Source organism: Pogoniulus pusillus, chromosome 24, assembly GCF_015220805.1.
Source record: "Pogoniulus pusillus isolate bPogPus1 chromosome 24, bPogPus1.pri, whole genome shotgun sequence".
In the NCBI taxonomy this organism is placed as follows: domain Eukaryota; kingdom Metazoa; phylum Chordata; class Aves; order Piciformes; family Lybiidae; genus Pogoniulus; species Pogoniulus pusillus.
In genome coordinates, this window is record NC_087287.1 from 792,527 (window position 1) to 816,343 (window position 23,817).

The 23,817-nt window shown below is 48.4% G+C and overlaps 1 protein-coding gene across 6 annotated transcripts in view; it reads right to left on the reverse strand.

Moving 5' to 3' along the window:
- Positions 1-6,349: 6,349 nt before the first annotated feature.
- Positions 6,350-23,817, reverse strand: part of ANO1 (anoctamin 1) — a 79,458-nt gene continuing 61,990 nt past the window's right edge. For 3 of the 6 annotated variants that reach the window (XM_064163021.1, XM_064163019.1, XM_064163023.1), the window contains 13 exons: positions 23,595-23,666; positions 21,653-21,700; positions 20,176-20,250; positions 17,871-18,072; positions 17,148-17,259; positions 16,594-16,651; positions 15,805-15,905; positions 15,436-15,581; positions 13,882-14,034; positions 12,524-12,576; positions 10,599-10,783; positions 9,263-9,368; positions 6,350-8,349 (listed from right to left, as the gene is read on the reverse strand). In XM_064163021.1, the coding sequence (XP_064019091.1) occupies positions 8,089-8,349; positions 9,263-9,368; positions 10,599-10,783; positions 12,524-12,576; positions 13,882-14,034; positions 15,436-15,581; positions 15,805-15,905; positions 16,594-16,651; positions 17,148-17,259; positions 17,871-18,072; positions 20,176-20,250; positions 21,653-21,700; positions 23,595-23,666 (1,572 nt within the window). In that variant the 3' untranslated portion in view covers positions 6,350-8,088. The other 3 variants (XM_064163020.1, XM_064163025.1, XM_064163024.1) reach the window with 3 other exon arrangements.

A 23,817-nucleotide genomic window follows, 5' to 3' on the forward strand; every position in this document is an offset into this window, starting at 1 on the left:
GCCCTTAAGCCAGCGCTGCCAGAGCACCACTAAACCGCGTCCCTCAGCACCGCATCTCCAGGCTTTGAAATTCCTCCCGGGGTGGGGACTCCATCGCTGCCCTGGGCAGCCTGGGCCCGGCCGTGAGAACCCTCTCGGGGAAGGAACTGTTCCCTGGTGCCAGGCCTTGGTTCTCCTGTGGGATTTTACCTACCCAGATACTCACTGCAAGGCCTCCTCAGGCAACCACCCCCAGCCCAGAAGGTTTCTCCAGTGCACTGATGAGAACTTGTTGATGCAAATGGTCCAGCAAGGGACCCTGAAAGCTCATCTGGTCCAGCCCCCTTGCCAGAGCACTAACACCCAGAGCAGATCACACAGGAAAACATCCAGGTGGTTCTTGAGTATCTCCAGAGAGGGAGACTCCACAATCTCCCTGTTCGGTGCTCTGTCGCCCTCAGAGGGAAAAAAACCTCTTCCTTAGCACCTTCTGTGCCTCCGCTCCCACCCATTGCCCCTTGTCCTTTCACTGGGCATCATCAAGAAGAGGCTGGCTCCATAGTCAGCATTCAAGGACCAGGTTCAGGATCAGAGCATATCGACCAGTAGAAAATCCAGGAGGGGAGCCAGGACACCTGCATGGCTAAACAGGGAGCTGCTGGGCAAACTCAAGTGGAAGAAGAGAGCCGACAGACGGTGGAAGGAGGGGCTGCCTCCTTGGGAGGAGTTTGACTTGGGGGCCAGATCCAGCACCAAAGGTCAAGGAGACGTGAAAGGAATTCCATACAGCAGTGTAATTGTACAGGTGTCTAGATCAGCAACGAGCATGGCAGTGGGGAGAGGAAGCCCTTGTTTGCTTACCATGTAAACCATCACTTAAACCCTTTCAAAGTCCTTCCCTATGCCATAGTGATTTAGTAGGCCCTTCTGTTGTGTCTGAAGCTGCCCCGTTAGCTCTCCTCTGACACCTTCCCCGCTGGAACAAGCCAAGAACTTGCTGTCCTCCGATCCCTTCCTCTGACAGCAGCTCACGGGGCTTTAGCCAAGGTCGGCTGCTCCACAGCGGAACGACGCTTAGCAGGAGTGATTGAGGCGATTTGCTGAAGGGGCGGAGAGAGCTTCCCGGACGTGGAGGTGTTCCGAGGGGTCGAGCTCCTGACCCAGCAACCCAGGTGTTTCTGGAGGCCGGGCGATTGCCGGCAGAGCACTGCAGAGGGAGCCCGAAGCCCGGGAGTGCTCCACCCTCAGCCTTGTTCCGTGCTCTGCTGGAGGGGCAGGGCGAAGAGAGCCAGCGAAGGCTGGCTTTGAGCTCGGCTCTCGGCGAGGCCTTGGGCCACCGTTGCAGTCAGGCGTCGGACACGCAGCCCGAGGCTGCGGGCACGGCAAGGCAAAGCGCTCGGCTGCCCTGCACGGGCCTGTGCGCGGCCGCGGAGTGCGAGTGAGCGTGGGCTGGCTGGGAGGCGGCTTGGGAGGACCCGTGGCTCTCAGCAGCTGCTTTAAGGAGCACTCTGTTGATCTGTGAGATGAGCCTGCATGAAAACTCAAGATGTCGCTCTGTGTTTTCCACCCAAGGCAACCCACGTTTTTTGCTGATCCTCAGCCCTTGCTCTGGCATCACTCTCTGAAGTGCATTAGGGCTGTGGAAATGTCTGGCAGTTTCTGCATGTGCTGCATTCCCTCTTACATAGCCTGGTTTGCCATTGCTGCTCATTATCAATCACTAACAAGCACACCAGTTGCTGAGCCCATTCTCAATGACTGTTTATTACTGTCAAGCATCTTACTCTTGCTCTGACCAGCAGCCCTTCTCTCTGCGGCCAGCCTCTCTTCTCCAGCAGCGACCTGCTGCTGACACACCAGAACTTGTTTTCTTCTTGTGATGTTAGTTGCAATATAGCTGCTTCAGGACAGCACATGGTATGCTCAAATCAGATATTCAAAGACACCTCTCTCCTTTCTGAGGCCCCCACAAGGACTGCACACAGTGCTGGCATTTCCAGTGTTAATACAAGCATTTTTCTTCCCTTCCGGGCAAATCTGGACACAGGTTGGACAAACTTCTTGTCATAGGCTGGATACGGTCAATCCTGTTTCAGTGCTGAGAAACTGTTTCTCTTGTGAGGTGCAGCCCATTGTACACTTCCTTTGTTTTAAATGCCATTCTCTCTTGGGGGAATTAAGAGCATCTTGATTTTTCTGTATTATAAAAATGCAGAGCCCTCCCTACCAGCTGAATGGGGCAGGGAGAGGGGTTTTGTTTGCTTGCATCTGGTTTTCCTCCTATGGTGAATAAACTTGATTTCCGTAAGACTTCTTAGCAGTCCTTCAATGTCCCTCACCCATTGTTTGCAAAGTCCTAAAGTGCACATTTTCAGCAAAGACAGGACAGTTTCTGCACTTTTGGTTGTGAATTAATTGATCTGTTCACGTTTCTTTTGTCAGCTAATACCTCTCTGTTGCTGTAATGTCTAGCATGGAAAGAAGTGCTCTTGTGAAGGAACTGTTTGTGAGGAGGCTTGGGTTCCTAGGAGAAAACTGTGACAAAGAGGTCTGTAAGAAATGTCAAATTAGTATGGGTTGAAGGAGAGAGAATTAGAAGCAGAGTGTGGGAAAAGTAAATAAGTATTGAAAAGAAAGTGACCTCCAGCACGAATAGGTTGTATACAGTTAAAAGATCTGGCCAAGTAACAACAACAACAAGCAATAAGTTGTTAACAGATGCTTGAACTTAATATTGAAACAGAAGAAGTGTTGATATAATTCTGTTGATACAGCTCTGTTGTGTTATTGTTGGCAGAAGAAGTTAGTTTAACTTTAGAGGAAGGGTAAATTGTAGACTTTTGTTTATTTTCTCCAGCTAAAAAGCTCTGACTTATGTTTTACCTATTTTTGTAGTGACTTTTCATCATGCTCTCTAAGTATGAAATCACTCAGACAAACATTTCACATGTCGATAGGGCTGTGTGTATACATGAGAGCAGCAGGGCTCATTCCTCTAACCCAGATTTATTACTTAAGCTCTGCAACATCCATTTTGCACTTGACAAAACAGAAGAACAGAGGAAACAGCAAAGGAGGGCTGCCTGCACAAGAATGTCATTGTGAAATAAGCCAGGGAGGAAAAGAAAACCTCCCCAGGCAGGAGTGAAAGAGCATTAGAGTCACAGACCGGTTTGGGTTGGAAGGGACCTTAAAGGTTATCTCCTACTAGACCAGGTGGCTCCAGGCCCAGCCAGCCAGGCCTAGATCTCTTTTTTGGGCCTTCTCTATTTCTGTTCAATTCAGTCCCTGCTGGAACTAGGCCAAGCTGACCTGTAGTCCCAGTGGAAGTGTTTGCTTCCTGAGGGTTGCCTTAGATTTGCCATGTGAGGCAGCTGCCCTGGGCAGTTTCCTCTGGTTGATAAGCCTGCAATGCAGCATGTGTGGTACCAAGATGCCAGATCTGCTGGCAACTCCTGCTGAGGCATGGCCACTTGTCTGCCACAGAGGGAGTGTGATGAACTCTGTAAGTGGAGCCAATCACTCCACAAGCAATTCTTGCTCTCACGCAGCGCCCTGCACTCTGCAGCAAAGGCAGTGCTTTCCTTGGCTTTCCATGGCCTCCAGGCAGGCAGCACCCATGGCACTGGAAATGAAGGAAAGAACTTCCAGTTAAAAAGGAGCCACATTGCTGGATTCTGCTCCAGAAAGGCCCATTGGGCTAAAAAGAGGAAGAGGCTAAAAAATAACTTTGCGTTTTCTCTGCTGCACTAAAAATGGCAGATTGTGTTTGGGGGTGGAATAAATAGTACTCAAGAACTGAAACAGAGCTTCAGTGGAATCCATATAAAGTCTAAGACACAGTTTCTGCAAGGGCAAAGGGAAAAAGAGCTGTTTACTCTGAAAACTTTACAGGAAAATATAAGTGGACTCAAGTGATCCATGAAACTGCAGGAGGGTTCAGACTCCTGAGATAAAAAGCAAATTGGTTTATTATTGCTTATTGGGAATCACGACAGCCAAAAAGATCATTAACAGCTCAGGACCAGAGAGCACCGAGGGTTTAAATATAGAAATGTGTCTGTGCCTTGACTTGAGACTTATTCACCCTTAAGCTATTTAAGACTGCAAAATATTTGTAAGACAGTATCTTAGAAACACAATGACATGGAAATGCAGGAGACTCAGACTCACACTGTCGGCACAGTAGGGTGGCCACCGTTTCCTCCTCAGATGCACCAACTGAACTTGTGTCTTTGCCACAAAATTGGCCAGCACAACCCGAACAGTGCTTTAGCAGTGCTTCAGAAATGATCTAACAGCCACTCACAGCAGTGATCTTTCCTACTGCTGTCTGCTTTTGCTCTTGGACTGAGAGAACCAGCAGAATGAGTCTCCTGTTTGATACACTGGGGCTTGGCTGCCTTTTGTCCCCTTTTGATCCAAGTGAGGCTGGGAGATGGGCTTTTGTTCTTAGGCCTCGGTGGCAGAGGCATGCCAGAAGCTCTGGCTGCACGTGGTGAAGTTCCAGCCAAAGCAGTGCAGAACTGAGCTGTGGGTACAAGTACAGGTACTGCTGTCTCCTGCCAAACCGGTGGCAGCCGCGAGTCACGTCAGGGCATGCTCAGGTATTTCTTGGTCACTTCCAGATCCCTGCTTGTCTCTATTGACTTTCTGTGAATTCCTCTCTTCTAGTGAATCCTTACTAGCATAGGCCCACCTGAAATTTACTGTTGGTAAAAAGAAAGCCTGTTCCTACTTGCATCCCAAATATGAAAAGCCCCTCACTTCTCATCAAAGTAGCACAGCTCTTTCTGGAAGGGGCCATCTTACATCTAATGAATCCATCTATTAGTTTGTCTTTAAGAACTGATCAGACCAAACCAGTTACTGACTAGGCAGAGATGTACCTGCTTCTGGTTTTCATATCCATTATCTCAGAACAGGATTCCCACCTTCTAACTAAATATCCTTACCCAGAGCATGAATATTTGCTGGCTAGGAAAGCGACAACTGGCGTGAAGCCCTCTCACAGAACAAGGGAAGGGGAAAAGGAGAAAAAATGAAACAGCAAGTCAGGTTCTGAGACCAGCCTTGCATGCAGGGGTCTCACAAGGCAGTAGAACCACGACACACAGTTGTAGCCACCCTGCTTCCTCTGCCGTTTCCCTGCAGGGCTGCATGCAGCAAGACACATTTGAAGGAATCCCTGAGTTTCATTCCTTTAGTTTCACCGTTTAACTTTTTCTTCCTAATGAATAGTTCTTTTCCATTTAAGTGGCCACAGCAGATCATGTTCTTCCTCGGTATCAGCTCATCTCAGACATCTTAGTTACACTCTGCTAAGTGCCTAAGACTGAAATCCAAAGAAAATTAAAGCTGCCAGGATAAAACCCATCAGTTAATATTCAGTGTGTGTGGTGCAGCATTCTGTGGCTGTGCTAGAATCCCAGCCTCCCTTTGTGCTCTTGGAGACAGGTGCATCTTAATCTCCAAGTAGGGATCTCCAGCAACTCAAACATGAGATTTACCTTGGGCATTTTAGGCAGGTGTCTGTACAGGAAGCAGTGCCTGCCAGCAAACCTCAGTTCTGGTCTCTGCTGCCAGAGAGCGCAGGGAGCACTGGATCGCAGCAGGAATGTCTCTAGTTCTCAAGTCCGACAGCACTCAGAGCACGAGGAGGGCTGGGAACAGAACCTGTCCCACGGGACAAACTCTTGCATATTTCAGTTTATTTGAAATAAGTGTTCAATAAAAAAAAACCCAAAGCAAACAAAACCCCCCACCCCCCAAGCCCCCCACGAGCGAGAGCAGCTTCAGGATAGATTTGCTTTTCTTAAAAAGAGGATTCGAGTTCTCTGAGTAGCAATACAGCTTTTATATACAAAAGTCCATTTCAAACAGGTCACTGTACACACCAAAGTAAAAGCAGCTGGTACTATTGCATGGCTGCAGCAAACAAGGAGGAATTCTGCTCAGTATGTGCTCAGGACATACTCCTACCATTTACAGGAATGTCAGTATTAGCTTGGGAATACTTTTGCAGAAGTATTTACAGATTCAGTCCCCCTGGAGGAAGCTTCCCTCAGATTTCTCTTCAGAACAGGTAGTTTGTGTTTGCCTTTCTCCTGGATCTTTTGGGCTACCAAGGAATGAGAGCACAAAAACCCCTTCTTGACAGGATGTACGGCCAGAATTCTGCTCAATTTATTCCCACTCACAGCCTTATTGCAGCCACTGGGCCTGATCTGCTCAAGACTTACTACCAGGTGCAATGCTTACGGTGTGTACAAAGCAGGCAGGATTTGGCCCTGCAGTAGTAAGCCACAGTAAGTTACAAGTTTTAAAAACAGTGACATTCCTGCAAGTCAAAATACAACAGAAACGAGAGTTAACAAAATATAAGCCCTTTATTAATAAAAATCTTTGGTTAGATCAATGTTTTAAATAAGCTTCAAGAATATTTGGTTAATTCCACTTCCCTCCTTCCCCAGAGTTTCTGTTCTGGTGCCTCCTTTGGACAGACTACGGAAAGAGATCAAGTCTATCACTTTAAAACAAATAAATATATCGAAAGCTAAATATGGCAAGTTTTTATTTGGTTTAAGTTCTAGCATTAACGTTTAAATTAATTTGGCAAAGAAAAAAGGAATCAACAAAAGAACTAACTCGCTTCTCTTTCAAACAGTCTTTTGGCCTTTGGTTTTGGAACAAACCACACAGTAGTCAGACTTTAAAGAAAGCTTTCTTTCGTAATTTACTTCCCCCCCCCCTTTTCTATTTGCAACGCAAGTGCCATGGACAAGACAAAGCCACCAAAGAAATGAGGTTAATTGCACCAATGTTAGTTGGGAGTGCAGTTTGTCGTTTGACAAAGCAAAACTAGAATGTGCTATGCTTAAGAAGAATCGTACTGCTGGGACTTAACTCGGCGTCCTACGTTAGGAGGTTAGGCTTGGACTTAAGGGAGCTGCTTGTACAAAAGACAAAGTACTTTAAGACAAAAGAACAGTCCTGTAACTAACTGAAGATCTGGTCCTGTAGCTCTAGGGCAGGCAGAGCTTCCACTGAAGGCAGCAAGTGGGACACAGTTTGGATTCACTCCTCCGGCACAACCTCTGGGAAATGCCATTCCCAGAAAGTCTGCGGGAACAACCGGCTGTGACAAAGGGGTGCAGGCTCCTCCCTCCTGCAGAGGACAGAGGGCTACAGAGAAAAACCTGACTGAGAAAGGGATGTGCTAAACCAAGGGGGAAGAGGGAATTTCCTCAGCAACAGCAGCGGGCAGGGCAGCGAGAGTCGCTGGAGCTCTGCCTGTGCTCGTTACCCAAATGCCATCAGCTCCCTGCTGCAGGATCTCCAAAACTGCTGCTGCTGCCTGCCTGTGAGCGAGGGGCTGCTGGAGGACTGCTCCAACACGGCCCCTCCAGCCTGGGACACTTCAGTGCTTCTCTGGGGAAAAGCAACTTCTCCAGACTCACCTTCCTGATGTTTCTGAAGAGAGCAGAGCCTCGGTGAGGGACTTGGCTGTGCGGCAGATCACCCCAAGAGCATCATGTACTGTGGGACTCTGCAGCTCTGCCGGAGCTCTGCTTGTTCCAGACCTGCAGATACCCACCAGCAGAGCCAAACCCTATCCGGAAAGCAGGTCAGCCTGGTAGGCCTTACCTGGTTCCTCTCCTGCCAAGAGGAGAACCAGGGCACCCTCTAAAGCTGTTTTTGCATATATGTTATCTCGTTACCCCACGGACCTCCGTGCGTGGGGTTCCAAACACAATTTAAATTAGTAGTTAAAATTTGCCTTTATTTAGTCAATCTATTGGCTAAGGTCAAGCTCTCAGAGAATCTCTGTATCAGGAGGTCCTAAGTAGCTGCAGTGAATGCACGCCAGGGGCAGCGCTGTTACCTAGCGATGCAATACACAACTTCCCTGCATTGCTGCTTGTGCAGAAGGGCAGAGGACGCCGCCAGGAAGAGAAGGTGTTCCTGCAGCTTTGTAAGAAGAGCCTTTCTCACAAAGTGGCAGCGCATCCTTCGGCGTGCCCCGGGCTGTCCGTCACTCGAGTCCTGCCCTTTCCGCGATGGCTTGTGCTCAGTGGAATGCCCTGGGATCCCCAGCGCCCTCCTCTGCTACACGTCGAGGGGATAGGGGTGGCAGGAGGACAGGCTCCCACTGCGGCTCCTGGAGAGCCTGGGGCTGTGGTTGTTACAGTTTTTACCCTTTTCCTTGTCCTTGTCTTTCCAGGTTTCTAGCATGTGCAGCTTCCCTTGCTCTTCTCTCATGAAGACCTCCACCATGAGAACTTTCTCTTTGTGAATCTGCTGACTAATGTCCTTGGGAATGTCTGGGATAATCCAGTCAACAAAGTCACTCATAAACATGACCAAGTTCTGAAAAGGAAATTGTGAGAAAATGTCAGCAAGGTCAAACGAAAGGACAACTGCAGGGGACGGGGCCATTTCTGTGTACTTAGGAAGGATGAAGAAAGGACAATATTTGAGTTGGGCTCCAGTGTCACGCGCCTGATACTGAGCCAAACTTATCTCTGGAATAAGAGGAAAATGGCAGGCAGAGATCTCTGATTTATGTCCAAGTACTGCCGCAGCCACACAACAGCTGAAAGGAAACGCTGCCGTGGATAAACGGCTTCACATTTGTCAGCTTGCATCAGAGAGGCAGAAGCAAACGGCAAGGGGTAGAATGGTGAGGGCTGGTAAAATCCATTGCAGTGACCTATTTCTGATGGAAACACCTTGACTCACTGCAAGGGAGAGCACATCTTTAGTGAAGACAGCAAAGAAAAAGGGAGAAAGGTATTGACAGGAGGTGTTTAGATAAGGCAGACTTCAGCCACTGCTGTGCCAGCATGGTGCCACCCAGGGGGAAATTACAAGGTTTCGCCTTCTTCAAATGCAAGATATACTTAAACCAGGAGAACTTTGTACATTTCATTTCCTGGCTCAGTCTGGAAATGAGTTTGGATGAAATTAATGCTGCCTCAGGGAATTTGTTGATGTCCAGCTGGAGAAATTGGTGGAACGTAAATAGTATCACCTTTGTGCTTTGCTGTTCACTAAGGTTGCTTCTACATCAAACCAGTTCAGGGAATACTGGGGGATGGCTTTTTTTCCACTGAGGATATCCCTGAGCTTGGGTGGGTGGGAGGATGAGGCTGGGCAAATTGCTTTGCTTTTCCATAAAAGAGCTGAGAAAGAGGAGAGTTCCATTGGTCTACTGAAAGACATCCCAAGGTGGCCGTGAGAACAATGGCAATTCTTTCTCTTTTGCTGCAGCTTGACCTACCTGGAAAACGATCACAAATGCTAATCTTGCTGCTAGGACAGCCCAGAAGTCCTTGGAGATGTCATACTTGTTTTCAGACCAGGGGGGTTCTCGATAATCTTTGTACCTGCAAAACAAGACTCAGCACATCAGCAATGTTCACGCAGAAACCACAGCAGCAAGAGGAGCTAACACCACATGAACAGAAAACCAAACCATCCACAGGTTCACTCTTACAGCATGAAGCTCCCAGAAAGAAGACACAGCTGAAGGCCTCCCGCAGCCTGCCAGTCTGACTGGGAATTACAGATCTCCCACGTGAGCAGCCTGTGACCAGCACGAGGGGCATCCGTGCCGCAGAGACAGAGTGGCCTACGCAGCTCACAATTCAAACTCCACTAAGACTGGCAAAACAAAACCCCACGGACTCTTCAGACTAATTCCCAAGCCAGCAATCCCAATGGCAGATCCACAGACTGCACTGTGCTGCCTGCTGTTCTCCCTGCTCGTGATTAGTGAGAGAGTGCAGCTGCATTTTGCCACACAGGGGGCAGGGAAGACTTGCCTTAGCAATGAGTCAGTCAACCATAACTTGTCAGGAATGGCACCAAGAAAAACACATCCAATGTAAAACCACTGCACCTTGGCAGCATTCTGGAAGAATATTTTTGATCCATATTTGCAAATGCTTTCAAAGTCCCTGGAATACAGAGGAAGCAATAGGCTGGGAAGAAGAAAGAGGCTGGCCCTGGAAAGCAAATCAGCCTGGCATTTTCTATTGGAGCGTGACCCTGACACTCCTGTTCTGTAAGTTCTGTGCTACAGTCGTGTTTGCCAACCTCATCTACCCTGTGCCCAGAGATCACCAGAAGGAAACCAGGAGAAAGTAGAAGCAAGCAGAGCTGATACAGAGGCAAATTTGGTCATTTGTTCTTTCTTCTCAGTGATTTTTCTCTTTAATAGGTCAAGTTGTCTGGGGCTCTGAGCAACCTGCTCTAGTTGAAGATGTCCCTGTTGACTGCAATGGGTGACCTTTAAAGATCCCTTTCAGCTCAAAGCTACAACTCTATCTCCTCTCCTGAAAAAGGGAATGCATACTAATAAAAATCTCTGCACTGCCCAATAATGAATTTACCACCACCAACCTCAGCTTCCCAATATAAGCATCTACTTCACGGTCAGGTGTTGTGGTTGCTCAGTCTGTCAGCTGCTGCCCTGAACGTTCTGGCTGCCAGACCAAGTAACCGCAATGGATTCACCTGATACAAAAGGTGCTAAAGAGGTGAAAATACAAGGGACCTGCCCAGGAACGTCCAGACTTGTCCCATTCTAAACGAGTTACTGTTCAAGAGAGTACCTGCATATCTGAACCTCGTAGCCAAGATCCATGGGGTCGTTTGGAGCTGTTCCTGCTTGGAAATCGCTGACATTAAAAGAGGATAGCGTATGGTTGACGAAGCCATGCATGGTGCCATTCTCACTGTACATGTACAGGTACACGAGGCGTGGAATGAAGTCGGATGTGAATGAGATCACAAATGCCTAAGCCATAAGAGTAAAGAGTGAGCACAATATTCAGGCAGTGCTGAAGCTCATTATTACCTCCAGTATCTCTTGCCCAAACAACTTGCACAACTCAGGGACTGCTTCGGGATGTGGGGGGAGACTGCAGTCCACAGAGCCCTAAAGTGGAGTGTCCACTGCTGCAGCATGGTCATATTTAGTGCATACTCCTGTGAGCTGCAGAGTATTAGAAGGAGCAGTTCCACTCCAGCAGAGATTTCTAGGTGGTTAACAACTGGAACTCCTCAGAGAAGAAAGTGACCATGCCGCCAGCACCAGAGAAGAGCAAAAGAGGGTGCTGCTCCCCCATGCCCCGGTCCCTGGTGCATAGTTTAAGGTCCAGCTGATGGATTCCCAGGCATTTTTCTGTTCTACAAACAACCGACAGGGAACTGACTCTTTAAATTATCATTGCAGTGCAAGAGACCATTAATTGTATGTGGTTTTTAACTCCATCAAGATAAAAGGGTGAGCAGATTGAGCCAAGTTTTATTTTTGTGGCCACAAAAGTTGTGTTTTATTTGGTTATTTTAAAAGGTTTGCTAAAAATATCCTATACAAATCGAGGACAGCCAGTTGGGCTGAGTTCTTCATTCTTCATTCATTTATCATTATTATGAAACATTTTCCCTGGCATAAATCTCATGTGCATGTGGAACAAACACAGTACAAAATGTTTTACTTATTTCATGGTAAAGAGGGGCACACAGATCAAAGGGGGGAGAGTAACACCGGGGAATGACGTGGAGATTACACGGGAGGAGAGAGAAAAATAGACACATTATTTCCAAAGGAAAAGAGGAGAAATGCTAAAGACAAATGAAGGCAGAGTACCAAATAACCCAAGGAATGGTTTGGCCATAGCACAGCAAACACCTGTGGGCAAAACAAAGGGATTTCCAGTCTGGGTCACGGTGAGAAAACTGAGAGGGCTCACGACCATGTGGCCATAAGCCCTACACAGCCCCTGCCCTTGCTGTGCTGCAGGCATGCTTGGGGCCGTCCTTCAGCTGTGATTTTCATCTTACCCCAGGTGGGGTGCAATGAGGATGACTATTGGGGATGTCCATTTGTATAGAGCATTAGTTAAGTACAAAGTAAATATGAACATATTAAGGTGTACTGAAATTTTCTGAGGGCTGGGATGTTCACTGCTGAAGTGAAGAGAAACATTCTGCTGGATCTTCAGAGCTGTCTCAGTGGCAGCAACAAAGTTTGAGGCCAGAGTTGTTCAGTTTCACAATTTTCACTGTGCTTTGAGCCGAACTAATTCACACCCAACTGACTACTGGGCCCTAACTAGAAGGTGCATCATGTTAGTGGTAGTATTGCAGGAGAGCAAAAGCGAGCAGCTGTGGACTTGTTTGTCTGGATGGAAAAGCTGTTTGCTAGAACATTCTGGAAACAAGCTGGCACTGCTACTTCGTTACTGCTGCTGCTCCCACAGCCTAGGAGGGGACTGCACAAGGCTCTTTACAGTGAGGGTGGTGAGACACTGGCACAAGTTGCCCAGGAAGGTTGTGGATCACAGAATGGGATCAAAGATCACCCCACCTGGAGTACTGTGTCCAGCTCTGGAGCCCATTACAAGAAGGATGTGGACGTGCTGGAGTGTGTCACAGCCTTTCACTTGGTTTTAAGGGATTTATGCTGAAATAGAGCTAACAGCAGAGGGGAAAAGCCACTGAGTTAAGGTCGTATTCATGGCCAGTTACTTACATTTATGATGACAGCAAGCTTCCCGATTCCTCTGAGGATATTATACCAGATCCCTAGGGAAGGAGGCAAACAAAATGCTGTTCCCCTCATTACGGTTAGAGAAATGACATTTTTAGTTCAGTGTGAGGAGCACTTGAGACGGCCCAAGTTGAGTTATCTTTTAAACAAAAAAAGACCAGATGATAGGAGATTGCTTTAACGACCCTTAAGCAAAGGGACTCCACCTTTGTTTTCTGAAGACGTTTTTAAGCTAAAATCTTCTTTGAGGAAGAGGAGGGCATGTGTGAGACAGAGAGATGCTGGCATCGGTAGAAAAGAAAATCAAGAAATTTCATTCAGACCTGCCCCAGAAATTGTGTCTGGTTTGCCTGTGGCCATCTTTGGGGTTCTTTCATCCACAAGAGTGGGACTGAATCACAGTAAATTGCAGTAACACTCTTGAAAAAAACCCAAACCACCCACCAAGAAACCATCAATAAAACCCCAAACCCCTAAAAACTCCAAGCCCACCTAACGAACGAACACCCCCCTGCCACAAACCCAGCCCCAGCAGCACCTCCCCTAACGTCTCCACTCCATGCTGCATCCCATGAGCCAGCCACAGAGGACTCCCAAAGCGGTGCCCTGGTAGCATAACAAATCCCCATGAGTTCTTCAGCTCTGGGATGATCCAAGGGCACGGGGATGAGCTCAAGGAAAAGCTCTGCTTGCACAACACCAGAGGGGACAGCAACTTTGGTAACGGGAACATAAACTTTTCTGCTCTTGCTGCCTGGCTCTCTGATACGAAAAATTCTTTGTGTGGCCTCTTTAGCCTTAAGGCAGCAATGTTTGGAGAAAGAGCTCCCTCGCTGCACACCCCCGTAGCTGTGAGGGGAGGGCTGCTCTGCTGCCACCACGCAGCCACCAGGCCCACTTCCAGCTAGCAGCACTGCAGCTTTCAAGCTTCACCCTTCACGCTGAGTCGGCACAAAGGGATGCATTTACCCACAGAGTTCTGAACCTCCTCCCCTTCCGAAGTGCGTCTCTAGCCCAGCCCGGAGTTAATAAATGCAGAAATGTTTGCTTCTGCAAGAAAAGTGCATTGGCAGGAGGGCTGCTGATGTGCAGAGCCCTGCAGAACGTTTGGCTGTGGTATCGATCGCCTCGGTTTGAAAAGTGCTATTGTTTACTTGATTCATGGGGGCTAGAGCTCTGCCCTTTCTATTTTAGAGGCAAAGTCACACTTAAACCGCAGCCTGATGTTTGGAGTGCTCCCATAAACATCTTCCTGCTAATGAAAGTAGCTCAGCACAACAACATCCTGCCATCAGTCCAGGGGCGAGCAAAGAGGGAGAAGGGCAGCGGCGTGCACTCACCTATGTCCTTTGCTCTGACTGCCACCGGTCTCCTCAGCTCTGTCACAAATTTCTTTGCATCCAGACGGATCTCAATGATGTTGTTCAACAAAGCAAAGAGAGGAGCCAGTGGGAAGGATGCAACGAATAGAGTTACAAACCCAAACTGAATAACTGTGGAAGACAAAAGCAACCATTTCAGAGGCTGTGGCCAGTGTGTGGTGAGTGCATGCCACCACCACGTCTGCCGCAGCAGACACTGCCTGGCTGCTGCTCCTCGCTGAAGGGTGCTTGCCCCTCTTGCAAAAGGCAAGGCAAAGGAACCAGAAGCATGGGGAAGTACCTAAAGTAATTTTGCCATGGGCAAGGCTGGCTCAGAAGTGATCTGAGGAGTGGGATTACAGCAGCAACCATATTCGCTCTACCTTAACTTGCCATGCTCCACCCAGCAGGACTTCAGCCCTCACTAATCCCTCAGGAAGCTTTCTCTGAAAAACAGAAACTTGTGTGCTTTGCAAAGGATGTGGTTCTTGACCTCTCTTGGGAATGACTTGCTTCCTACAACCTGGGAAGGTGCTTTTCGTCAGTGAGGACACCACACTGATGTCATATCCAGCCTGGCACTCTTAAAGCCCCATCTTTCTCCCCTCTAGTGCTTCCAAAAGCTGGTCTCACTAACTGTGGTTTTTCTTATTTTTAGGAACCAACAGCACGACCTTGCAGGTTGTACTATCACATTTCAATCTGTTTCAACTACTCTGAACCTCAAGGTCATCAGATATTCTAATTCATCTCTGCATTTACTGGCCATGCCATTTTGGGCTATTATCATGCTTCATTATCCTTTACTATTAGTTTTGCCCACTCAGTCCATAAAATAGTACATAAAAGTTGTTGTTTTATGACCAATCCTTTGGGAATGGATGGTACTGTAGCAAACAGCATTTTGTTCAACAGTTCTCAGCCTTTCCAAGACTGAAAGTAGGAAAAAAGGTGTCATTGTGGAGCCACAGCAATGCAGAGCTGATATCCAGCACTTAATTTCCTACCACTCACTCAGCGTAACATATTCCTTTAAAAAATTTATATATATATATATATATGTGTGTGTGTGTGTGTGTGCTGTGTCACATACAGCCTGGTCAGCAGGCATGCGTGGAGTGTTCCTATAAACAGATTCTTTCAGAGTATCTGGAAACCAGCACCGAGCTGATGGAATACGGAGTGGGAATTGTCCAACAGGAATCAAATGACTTATTTGCAGTCCAGGGTGCGGCTGATGGTGAAACATGCCCCACAGTCTCGAGGTTATGCCATCGAATCAGTGCATTTGAAACCTGAGAGTGGCGTGTCCAGAGCTTGAAAGAAAATATACAAGGCACGGTGCTGAAGTAAGGGCTCCAGGACAGCAGGGAGCACAGCTCAGGCCTGAAGCAGCCAGTGGCTGGCTGACAGGTCCCAAGCCTGAGAGCGCACACTTAGGGAGTCCTGCCTCATAGCCACTGTCAGCAGGTGTCAGCCCCCAGTCGGCCAGAGCAGTTCTACTTTCAGGTGCCTGCCTGCCACCCGACTCACTCATTTCCATGTACTCAGGGGTCAGTCCAGCGAAGGGCTCCAGGTTGAAGTCCACCTCATAGCGCTGCTTCCTCTTCACGTGCTCCTCGTGGTCCAGGGTGCGGCGGCGCTTCAGCTTCATGTAGCGTATGAGTTTCTTCATTTTCCTGGGGGAAGGGAGGCAGTTCCCTCAGCCCAGTGCCACTGCTGCTCTGCATTAACTCACACAATCAGCTCTCTGCTTATTTTCATCAAAGCTGTGCAAGAGCCACCAGATGCTAAACATGCGTGAGCCCAGCAGAGGCAGGCTCTGGGCACACAGGGTGCTGCACCACACTGGAAACCAAAGCACTTACAGAGAAACCCAAGCCAACGAGAGCTGCCACTTACGGAATGCCAATCTCAAACAGATTGTTCTGAATCAGCTGCTTGCCCAACATGATGATACTGAGCTGGATACACAACTCCATTAGGCAACCACCTGGAGCACACTAAGGTGGACAGAGGAAACATCAGTCAGAACATGTGCAGCATCCCTGAGGCAGAACCTAATGGTGCTGCTACCCAATGTGCATCGAGAAGCATGTGGCCAGCAGGTAGAGGGAGGTTCTCCTGCCCATCTACTCTACCCTAGTGAAAGCATACCTGGAGTACTGGGACCAGTTCTGGGCTCCCCAGTTCAAAAGAGACAGTGGAACTACCAGAGAGATTCCAACAGAGGACTACAAGGATGATTTAAAGGAATAGAACATTTCTCCTATGAGGAAAGGCTGAGAGACCTGGTGCTGTTCAGTCAAGAGAAGACAAGGCTGAGTGGGGATGTGATCAGTGTCCACAAATACTTTTAGTATGGGGGGCAAGAAGAAGAGGCCAGGCTGTTTTCAATCATGCCCTGTGATAGGATGTGGGGCAATGGATACAATCTGCAACACAGGAAATTCTGCCTCAGCATCAGGAGAAACTTCTTTGGTGTGGGGGTGATGGAGGCCTGTTAGCAGGCTGCCCAGAGAGGTTGTGGAGTCTCCTCCTCTGGAGACTTTCCAAACCTGCCTGGTTGTGTTCCTGTGTGCCCTGCCCTGGGTGATCCTGCTCTGGCAGGGTGGTTGGACTGGATGATCTCTGGAGGTCCCTTCCAACCCCACCATTCTGCAGTCACAGAAGGGGTTCATATGCAGTTACCTCTTCCATCCGGAAGGAATGGAAAATGTAGACGTAGTCTCCTGGACGTCCAACAAACCTAGGGCACAACAGCTAGAGTTAACATCTTTGTATGGACTTACACTTGTTATATTCCATTGCTAAAGTCACTGATGCAAAACCTTATATCTTCAAGTTGCACCACCTAATGTTTGTTGAAAGGTTTGACCATATGGTCCCTTCCACCCTGGTATTCTATGATCCTGCAAAAGCAAAGGAGGTTAAATTCTCTTTGGTTTTGCTTTAAAGAGCAAGTCCTGTGGCCTGAGTTAAGAACTCAGCTAATCTGCAAGACCTGTGTCCTACAGCAGCACAGGCACCTCTGGGCAGAGATGCTCTAGGGCAACCCTCCTTTCCTTGCATCAAAAATGCAGCTGAGACAGGTCCATCCTTTAGCCCAGGAGGCTGCTGAGGCTCTGGGTTAATTAGAGGAGCTTTTAAATCAGCTTCACTTTACTGTCCAGCTGTGGACTTAGCTGAACTCCAGCTGTCTCGTGAGCTGCGAGCCGAGAGCCTGAGCCCTCTGCATCACTCACCGGCCTTTGAAGAAGGCAACATAGAAGATGGGGGTGTAGGCGTTGACAAACTTCAGCAGGAAGGCCTTAAAGATCAGCCGCTCCTCGAAGCTCTTGTCGGTCTTGGGCACCTCTGCAAAGTGCAGCAGGGACACGTGTTAGGGAGTTACCCACCTGCAGCCAGCGCCCTTGGGGGAACAGCAGCGGCATGCAGACAGAGGGGCAGGGTTTACGTTACTGCCTTTGTAAAAGGAGAAGGGCCTTGCTGAGCATCCACCCTTCAGATGTGCCACAGGTCCAAGTTCATCCCACATCTGGCTGACTTCCATGACAATCATGGGCAAGAACTTCCCTGAAAAGGGTTCTGGACCTTTTGTCACTGATGCCTTTTGGAAAGGATTAAATGCTTACATTTTTTGTCCCCACTGTGTTTTTTTGCACTCGGGTTTGCATTTCTCAACATATGGCAAATAAAACCAGCAAGAATGAAAACAGTGCTAGAGTGATACGGAAGAGTGTAGCTTAAGATTAGGCATAGGAACTTCTGCTGCGTCCTCCTCGCTCCTAACTGAATTAGTGGGTAGTGACTAAAGAAAGGCTTCCAAAATGAAGCCAAATTCCTGTAGGCTTTGATCTTTGTAAGCCCCTGGTTAGAGCTTTAGCCTGACCCTTGAGTCTCCTGGGTTTGCTTACCAGCTGAAGCCCCACAGGAAAGCCTTGGGTCAGCTGAGGAGCCCAACCTACCAATCTGCGTTAGCCACCTCGCGATGCAGCCATAGACTTCATCCAGGATGATGATGACGACCAAGTTGATGATGACGGCGGTGGCAGTGACGGTGACCCTGACGCTGGAGCGGCCTGAGGGCGTTGAGCTGATTGCCAGCGCCGCTGCCGTGGAGATCCTGTATATGATGACTCCAAACACGATGGCAAATGTCAGGCCAACCTGCGAGGAGGAGCAGCACAGCTCTCACCAGAGACTTGACTGTCAGCGCTTTGCTTGGGCCTTAGTGACCTTAGGACTGGCATTTCTGGGCCAGAGCCTGCATCCACCCAACCCTGCAGGAAGGCTCCCAGTCACTTGGCGGAGCTGTGGGAGCAGATCCTCTTTTGCTAGCACTTGCATCATCATGCTGATGCAGTGATGCACAACCCCAGGGAAGAGGCTTTGTTCTTATTTCAAAAGGCACCTAAGCTACTCTCTTGTGCTGAAAGCAGCAGTGGGCTTCCCTCCAGCCCCAGCAGCAACAGTGCACACGACGTCTGCACTGCTGAAAAGGAAGGCAGGGCTGAAGCAGAGAGGAGTATCTGAGCTTGGGTCTGCACACAGCCTTCAGACACCCTGCTCAGGCTGTGCTGCCATGAAGACAGGTTGTCTGTGACTTGGAGCAACCTGCTCTAGCTGGGGATCACAGAATATTAGGGGTTGGAAGGAACCAAAGGAGATCATCGAGTCAAACATCCCTGCCAGAGAAGGACCACACAATCTAGCACAGATCACAGAGGAACACATCCAGACAGGCCTTCAAAGTCTCCTGAGAAGGAGACTCCACAACCTCTCTGGGTGTCCCTGCTGACTGCAGGAGTTGGACTGGATGGGCTTTAAAGATCCCTTCCAACCCAAACCATTCTGTGATCCTATGATCCCAAACTGAAATTAAATCTGATTAAACAACACCCTTCCTGGTCCGCAGAAATCTTCCTTGACTTTCCGTTGCTTGGAGAGAGGCATAACATTTCAGTACAGCCCTGATGAGCTGTTGATTTCTCCACTGAGCAGAGCAGATTTATTGTATTTCCATTCTCTGGAAACACAAATATTAACAAACTAACCCCAAATCAGAATCCCAGTCCCCCAAAACCAAATGCGCCGAGTCTGGCACATTCTGCCTTTGGAAAGGGCTGAAGCTTTTCTCTGCAGCTGCCAATCTGTTCCTTGCCTTGAATTATTGTTATTTCCTCCAAAAGCTGTTTTAAAGGCTGCTGATTTATCAGCAAGTGGAGAAAGGCTGCTCTCATCGTTCTGCACCTTCCTCTTCAGTTAAGTGCTCTGTTTGCAGTTCTGTTCCGTGGAATGACCCCAAATGGACTGATGCAGTAAAACTCCCTGCAAGCAGGATTGCCACTGGCCACACCATTTCTTTCACAGAAGTCTGGCACAAACACTTCCCTGCTTCCTCATGACTTTCTGACAGAACTTGCTGTTCTTGCTAAGTTTTGTGCCATCAGTGGCAGTGGCAATCTCCATTTCTGTGCCTTTGTTTTTCCCCTACCCTATCTAATAATTTCTTTACTGGAAAGAGACAGCAAAGTAAAAATTCAAGCTCCTGGTTATAACACAATACTTGAGGTCTTTCACTTGAGAAAAGCCACTGGGAACAACCTCAAGCTGATAAAAGTCTGTCATAGCGTCACCACCATTTCCATCACTTCTGTTCTGTACAGTGACTCGGTGACATAAGTATCAGGTGTTGCCAGATGGCCAGCAGGTTGAGATGGGGGATCCTGCCCCTCTGCTCTGTGCTGCTGAGACCTCACCAGCAGTGCTGTGGCCAGCTCTGGAGCCTTCAACACAGCAAGGAATGGACCTGATGGGGCAGGTCCAGAAAAGGGCCACAAAGATGATTAGGGGGCTGGAACACCTCTGCTATGAGGACTAGTTGAGGGAGCTGGGGGTGTTCAGCCTGGAGAAGAGAAGACTCTGGGTAGACATAATAGTAGCCTGCCAGTAATTGAAGGGCCTACAGGAAGGCTGCAGAGGGACTGTTTGCAAAGGCCTGCAGAGACAGGACAAAGGACAATGGCTTGAAATGAGAACAGAGCAGACTGAGACTGGATGTGAGGAACAAGTTCTGTACCATCAGGGTGGTGGAACACTGGAGCAGGTTGCCCAGGATGCCCCGTCCCTGGAGATCTTCATGGTGAGGCTGGAGAAGGCTGTGAGCAAGCTGCTCTAATGGAGGATGTTCCTGCTGACTGCAGAGGGATTGGACTGGATGACTTTTGGAGGTCCCTTCCTACCCAAACCACTCTACGATTCTATGCTTACCATGAAGATAATGCCCACAAAGTTGGTTAAGTAGGCTGGAAATCGGTCCTTCCATGTCAGCTTTTCTTTATCTGGCTAAAATTTGGGGAGAAAAAAAGGGGAGGTTTAGTCAAGACTCAGTGTGTGATCTTGCATGTGTGACAAGAGCAGGGGCAGGGGAAAGCTAGCAAAGCCCCAGCAGGCAGGAGCTACCCAGTCCTGGTGTTTACAGCCACGAGCCCAGGCAGGCAAATTGTTTACTGCGGATCTAGCTTCAGACTGCACTGCAAGCATCAAAAGAGCAGAGTTTTCTGTATACTTTTTGAAGGAAGCATGCAAATAGGCTGTCACAAACCATGAACTAAGAGCTCTCTTACTCTTAAATATTTTCCTTTGCACTGCCTGAAAAAAATCCCCTTCTTGCCCTCTCCCTCCCCACTTAACATTTGCAGCTTTCAGGTTGCACAACTGGTTCCACTGCACTTACAATTAGATATGCTACTGAGTAACTCCAAGATGAACACACAGCTGGCAGGGAAGATCTTGTCTGGGTGTGTGAGAACCCTTGCCTTTAAGACGTGGTTTCTAATATGTAGTTCCTTTAATCAGTGATTTTAAGCCACCTTGGCTATCCATGTGGCATCCAATGGGCTACTCCAACAGGAGGTAAGGTGCACAAGTGGAATAACTCTTTAGAAGATAACCTACAGGAGGCTATCCTATAAAGATACTAGTTACTCAAGTTACTAGTTGCTCTCTACAACTCCCCGAAAGGAGGTTGTAGAGAGGTGGAGATTGGTCTCCTCTCCCTAGCATCAGGTGATAGGAGGAGAGGAAATGGCCTCAAATTGTGCCAAGGTAGAGTTAGTCTGGAGATGAGAAAGGTTTCTCTCCTGCAAGAGGGGTCAAGGACTGGAGCAGGCTGCCCAGGGAGGTGGTGGAGTCGCCGTCCCTGGAGGTGTTCAAGAAAAGCCTGGATGGGGCACTTAGTGCCATGGTCTGGTTGATTGGATGGGGCTGGATGATAGGTTGGACTGGACAAGCTTGAAGGTCTCTTCCAACCTTGTTGATTCTGTGATTCTATTCTCTGAGTCCATGAATTGTTTCTAAACAGCAGAAAATGACCCCCAAAGGGCACAGTGGGGTCTGAGGTACATGCTACGGCCGGAAGGAAAACCTCGCTCAAAGTCCAGCTTTGTGACATGCACCTTGGCTCAGGGGACTGCATGCAGCACCTTCAACACACAGTGAAGCACAAGGTTAGCCCGGGCTGGAGAAGCTGAGCTTAGCCATGCAGTGTCATTCCCAGCATCCCAAAGAGTGCCAAAGAAACAAGGGGAGGAGGGGGAAGAAACCCAGAACTGAACATGGGTATTAAACAACGATTCAACAGCCAAAACCGATTTGATTTGTGTCTTCCATAATTACTCATAATTTGAGTTTCTTCATAAGTTTGAATAAAAAGAACCAATTTCACCCCAGCCATGACTGTCTTAACTCTTTGTCTCCACTGGTGTGCTGTCTCTTCTGGGAAGTACCGATGCTTCTGGGGCAGCCAAAGGAAACAGAGACAGGACGGGGCAAGAAAGATTACAAAGCTTGGCTGCAGTCGGCTCTCTTCTCTACTGACTCAGCACAGCGCAGTGTGCCCCCCACTGAGTGCTCTTTCACTTTGCTTCAGCTTTAGGTTAATACGACAGAACAACAAAAGACAAACTCCTGCTCCATATCCTGGGGCCTGGGGTAGATCAAGTGATCCTGCAAAGGAGATTCCCTTTTTCATTGAGGATGGTGCATTTATGACATATAAAGAATGTCCAGAAAGGGTTGTTCTGTTTGGGTGTTTTTGTTTGTTTGTTTCCCCTCCACGTGGACTTCTCTTGAAAGAATATGAGCCATTTCTGCTGTAGTAGTGGGTGGTTTTTACTTTAAGAGCTCCAACTTGTCTTACAACTGTTGGATTTGAACTTTAACACTCCAGATCCCAATGAAAGAGAATTACTGAGTCTTTCAGAAAAAAACCCTGCCTTTTCTCACGTGTCCCAGATTAGTAACATCCCCATTGAACACAGCCCAAAATATTATAAATAGTCTGTTTGGAAAAACCAAATCCTCTCTTAATTGCCCAGCTTTCATACTCTCCTATTGGGAGACCACCGTTGCTTGGGCTTGATGACCTTAAAGGCCTTTTCCACCCACAGTGATGCTGTGGCTACTTGTCTGATTACCCTGCAGGCTGCCACAATTAAGATCTAAATTCCTAATGAACTTAAAAATACAGCAAGCTGCAGGTGTTAGTGGAGTACAACAAAGGCTGTGTCCAACAGTCTTTATCCAGCCTGTAGGAGGGCAGGGACCCAAATTCTTTCCCTCCTGCATGGGATTTTTAGAGCAGTGCTGCAAGTAAGGTGGTGCACAAGATGCTGAACCACTTACACAGGGCATCCTGTAGGTTAATGGGCACACATCACCTGCAGCTTTGCAGCAAGTTTTAAGAGAGACCCAGTGGTACTCAAGGCTAGCCACAGTGCAAAATCAGACATATCAACACCAGCCCAGGCTCTGTCTGCTGCCTGTCAAAGCCTATCTCATGTGAACATGACCAGTGCAGTTGTATTTCCATAGGGTTTTGCTAAAATCCCTGTGGAGGGAATGGCTCCACCCTGCTGTGCCACTGGTAGTGGGTACAAAGGAGGAATTTCTGCTGGTAGGGTTTGTCTATGCTGGATCTTTTACTTCTCTGCTTAAAAAAAGCCACCCAAACAACTGAATTCTTGCAGTTAAAGGGGAATAACCTCCGGGCAGGTGGAAATCAGGATGTGGAGGAAAAAAGGAGCTTCTGCAGCTCAGGGCCACTGCTGACAGACAGTAATAGGGAAGGCAGGGCAGGGCAGGGCAGCTGCCCATCCCTTGGCAAGCAACACGTGCCCTGGGGATGCCCAGCAGCACCTTCCTCATGGGGTGCAAAGAGCAAGTGGAAAGCAGAAGTGAGTGCTACCTAGGTGGAACAACAGGGGAGTTGTGCTGTCAAAGGGCAGAAAGTTATCCTCAGCGCTGCAGTTCAGCAAGGAACTGCTGTTAGTACTCTGCAGTAACGCTCCAGTAAGGCTTTATTTACAAACCAAGCCCAGCCCAGCAAGACAGAGAACTTCTGAGAGGCTTTAGGTGCTTCTGCTGGCACAGAATGAGAGGTTTTGTCAGCCTTGGTTTGTTAACCTCACAGAAGCAGCCTCCAGGCAAGCTCAACTGGCTTCCCAAAGCCCCTCCTGCATCTGAGCACTAAAGACATCTCTCGACTTTACCAGAGCTCGGCATAGGCCAAGCACCCTGCGACTGCGGGGAGCAGGCACATCTGCCCCCAGGCACAGGCGGGCCGGTGCCTGCTGTAACAGCCTCCCTTTCCAGCTCTGTTGTAAGCAAGCCCAGCCTTTGCCCCATACCTCTTTATGTTTGTGCTCTTTCCTCAGGGATTTCTTTAAAACTTTAGCTTCGTATTCTGCTCTTGGATGGTCCTGTGAAAGAAATCAGAGTTAATCACATGCAAAAGTGCTTCTTTTCGGTGTCAGCTACAGACGAACACTTTGCAGCTCCATTGCCCCATCCTTTCCAAGTTTGCTAACTGAATTCTGTTTCACTCGGTGTCATTCTTGTCAGCTGACAGTT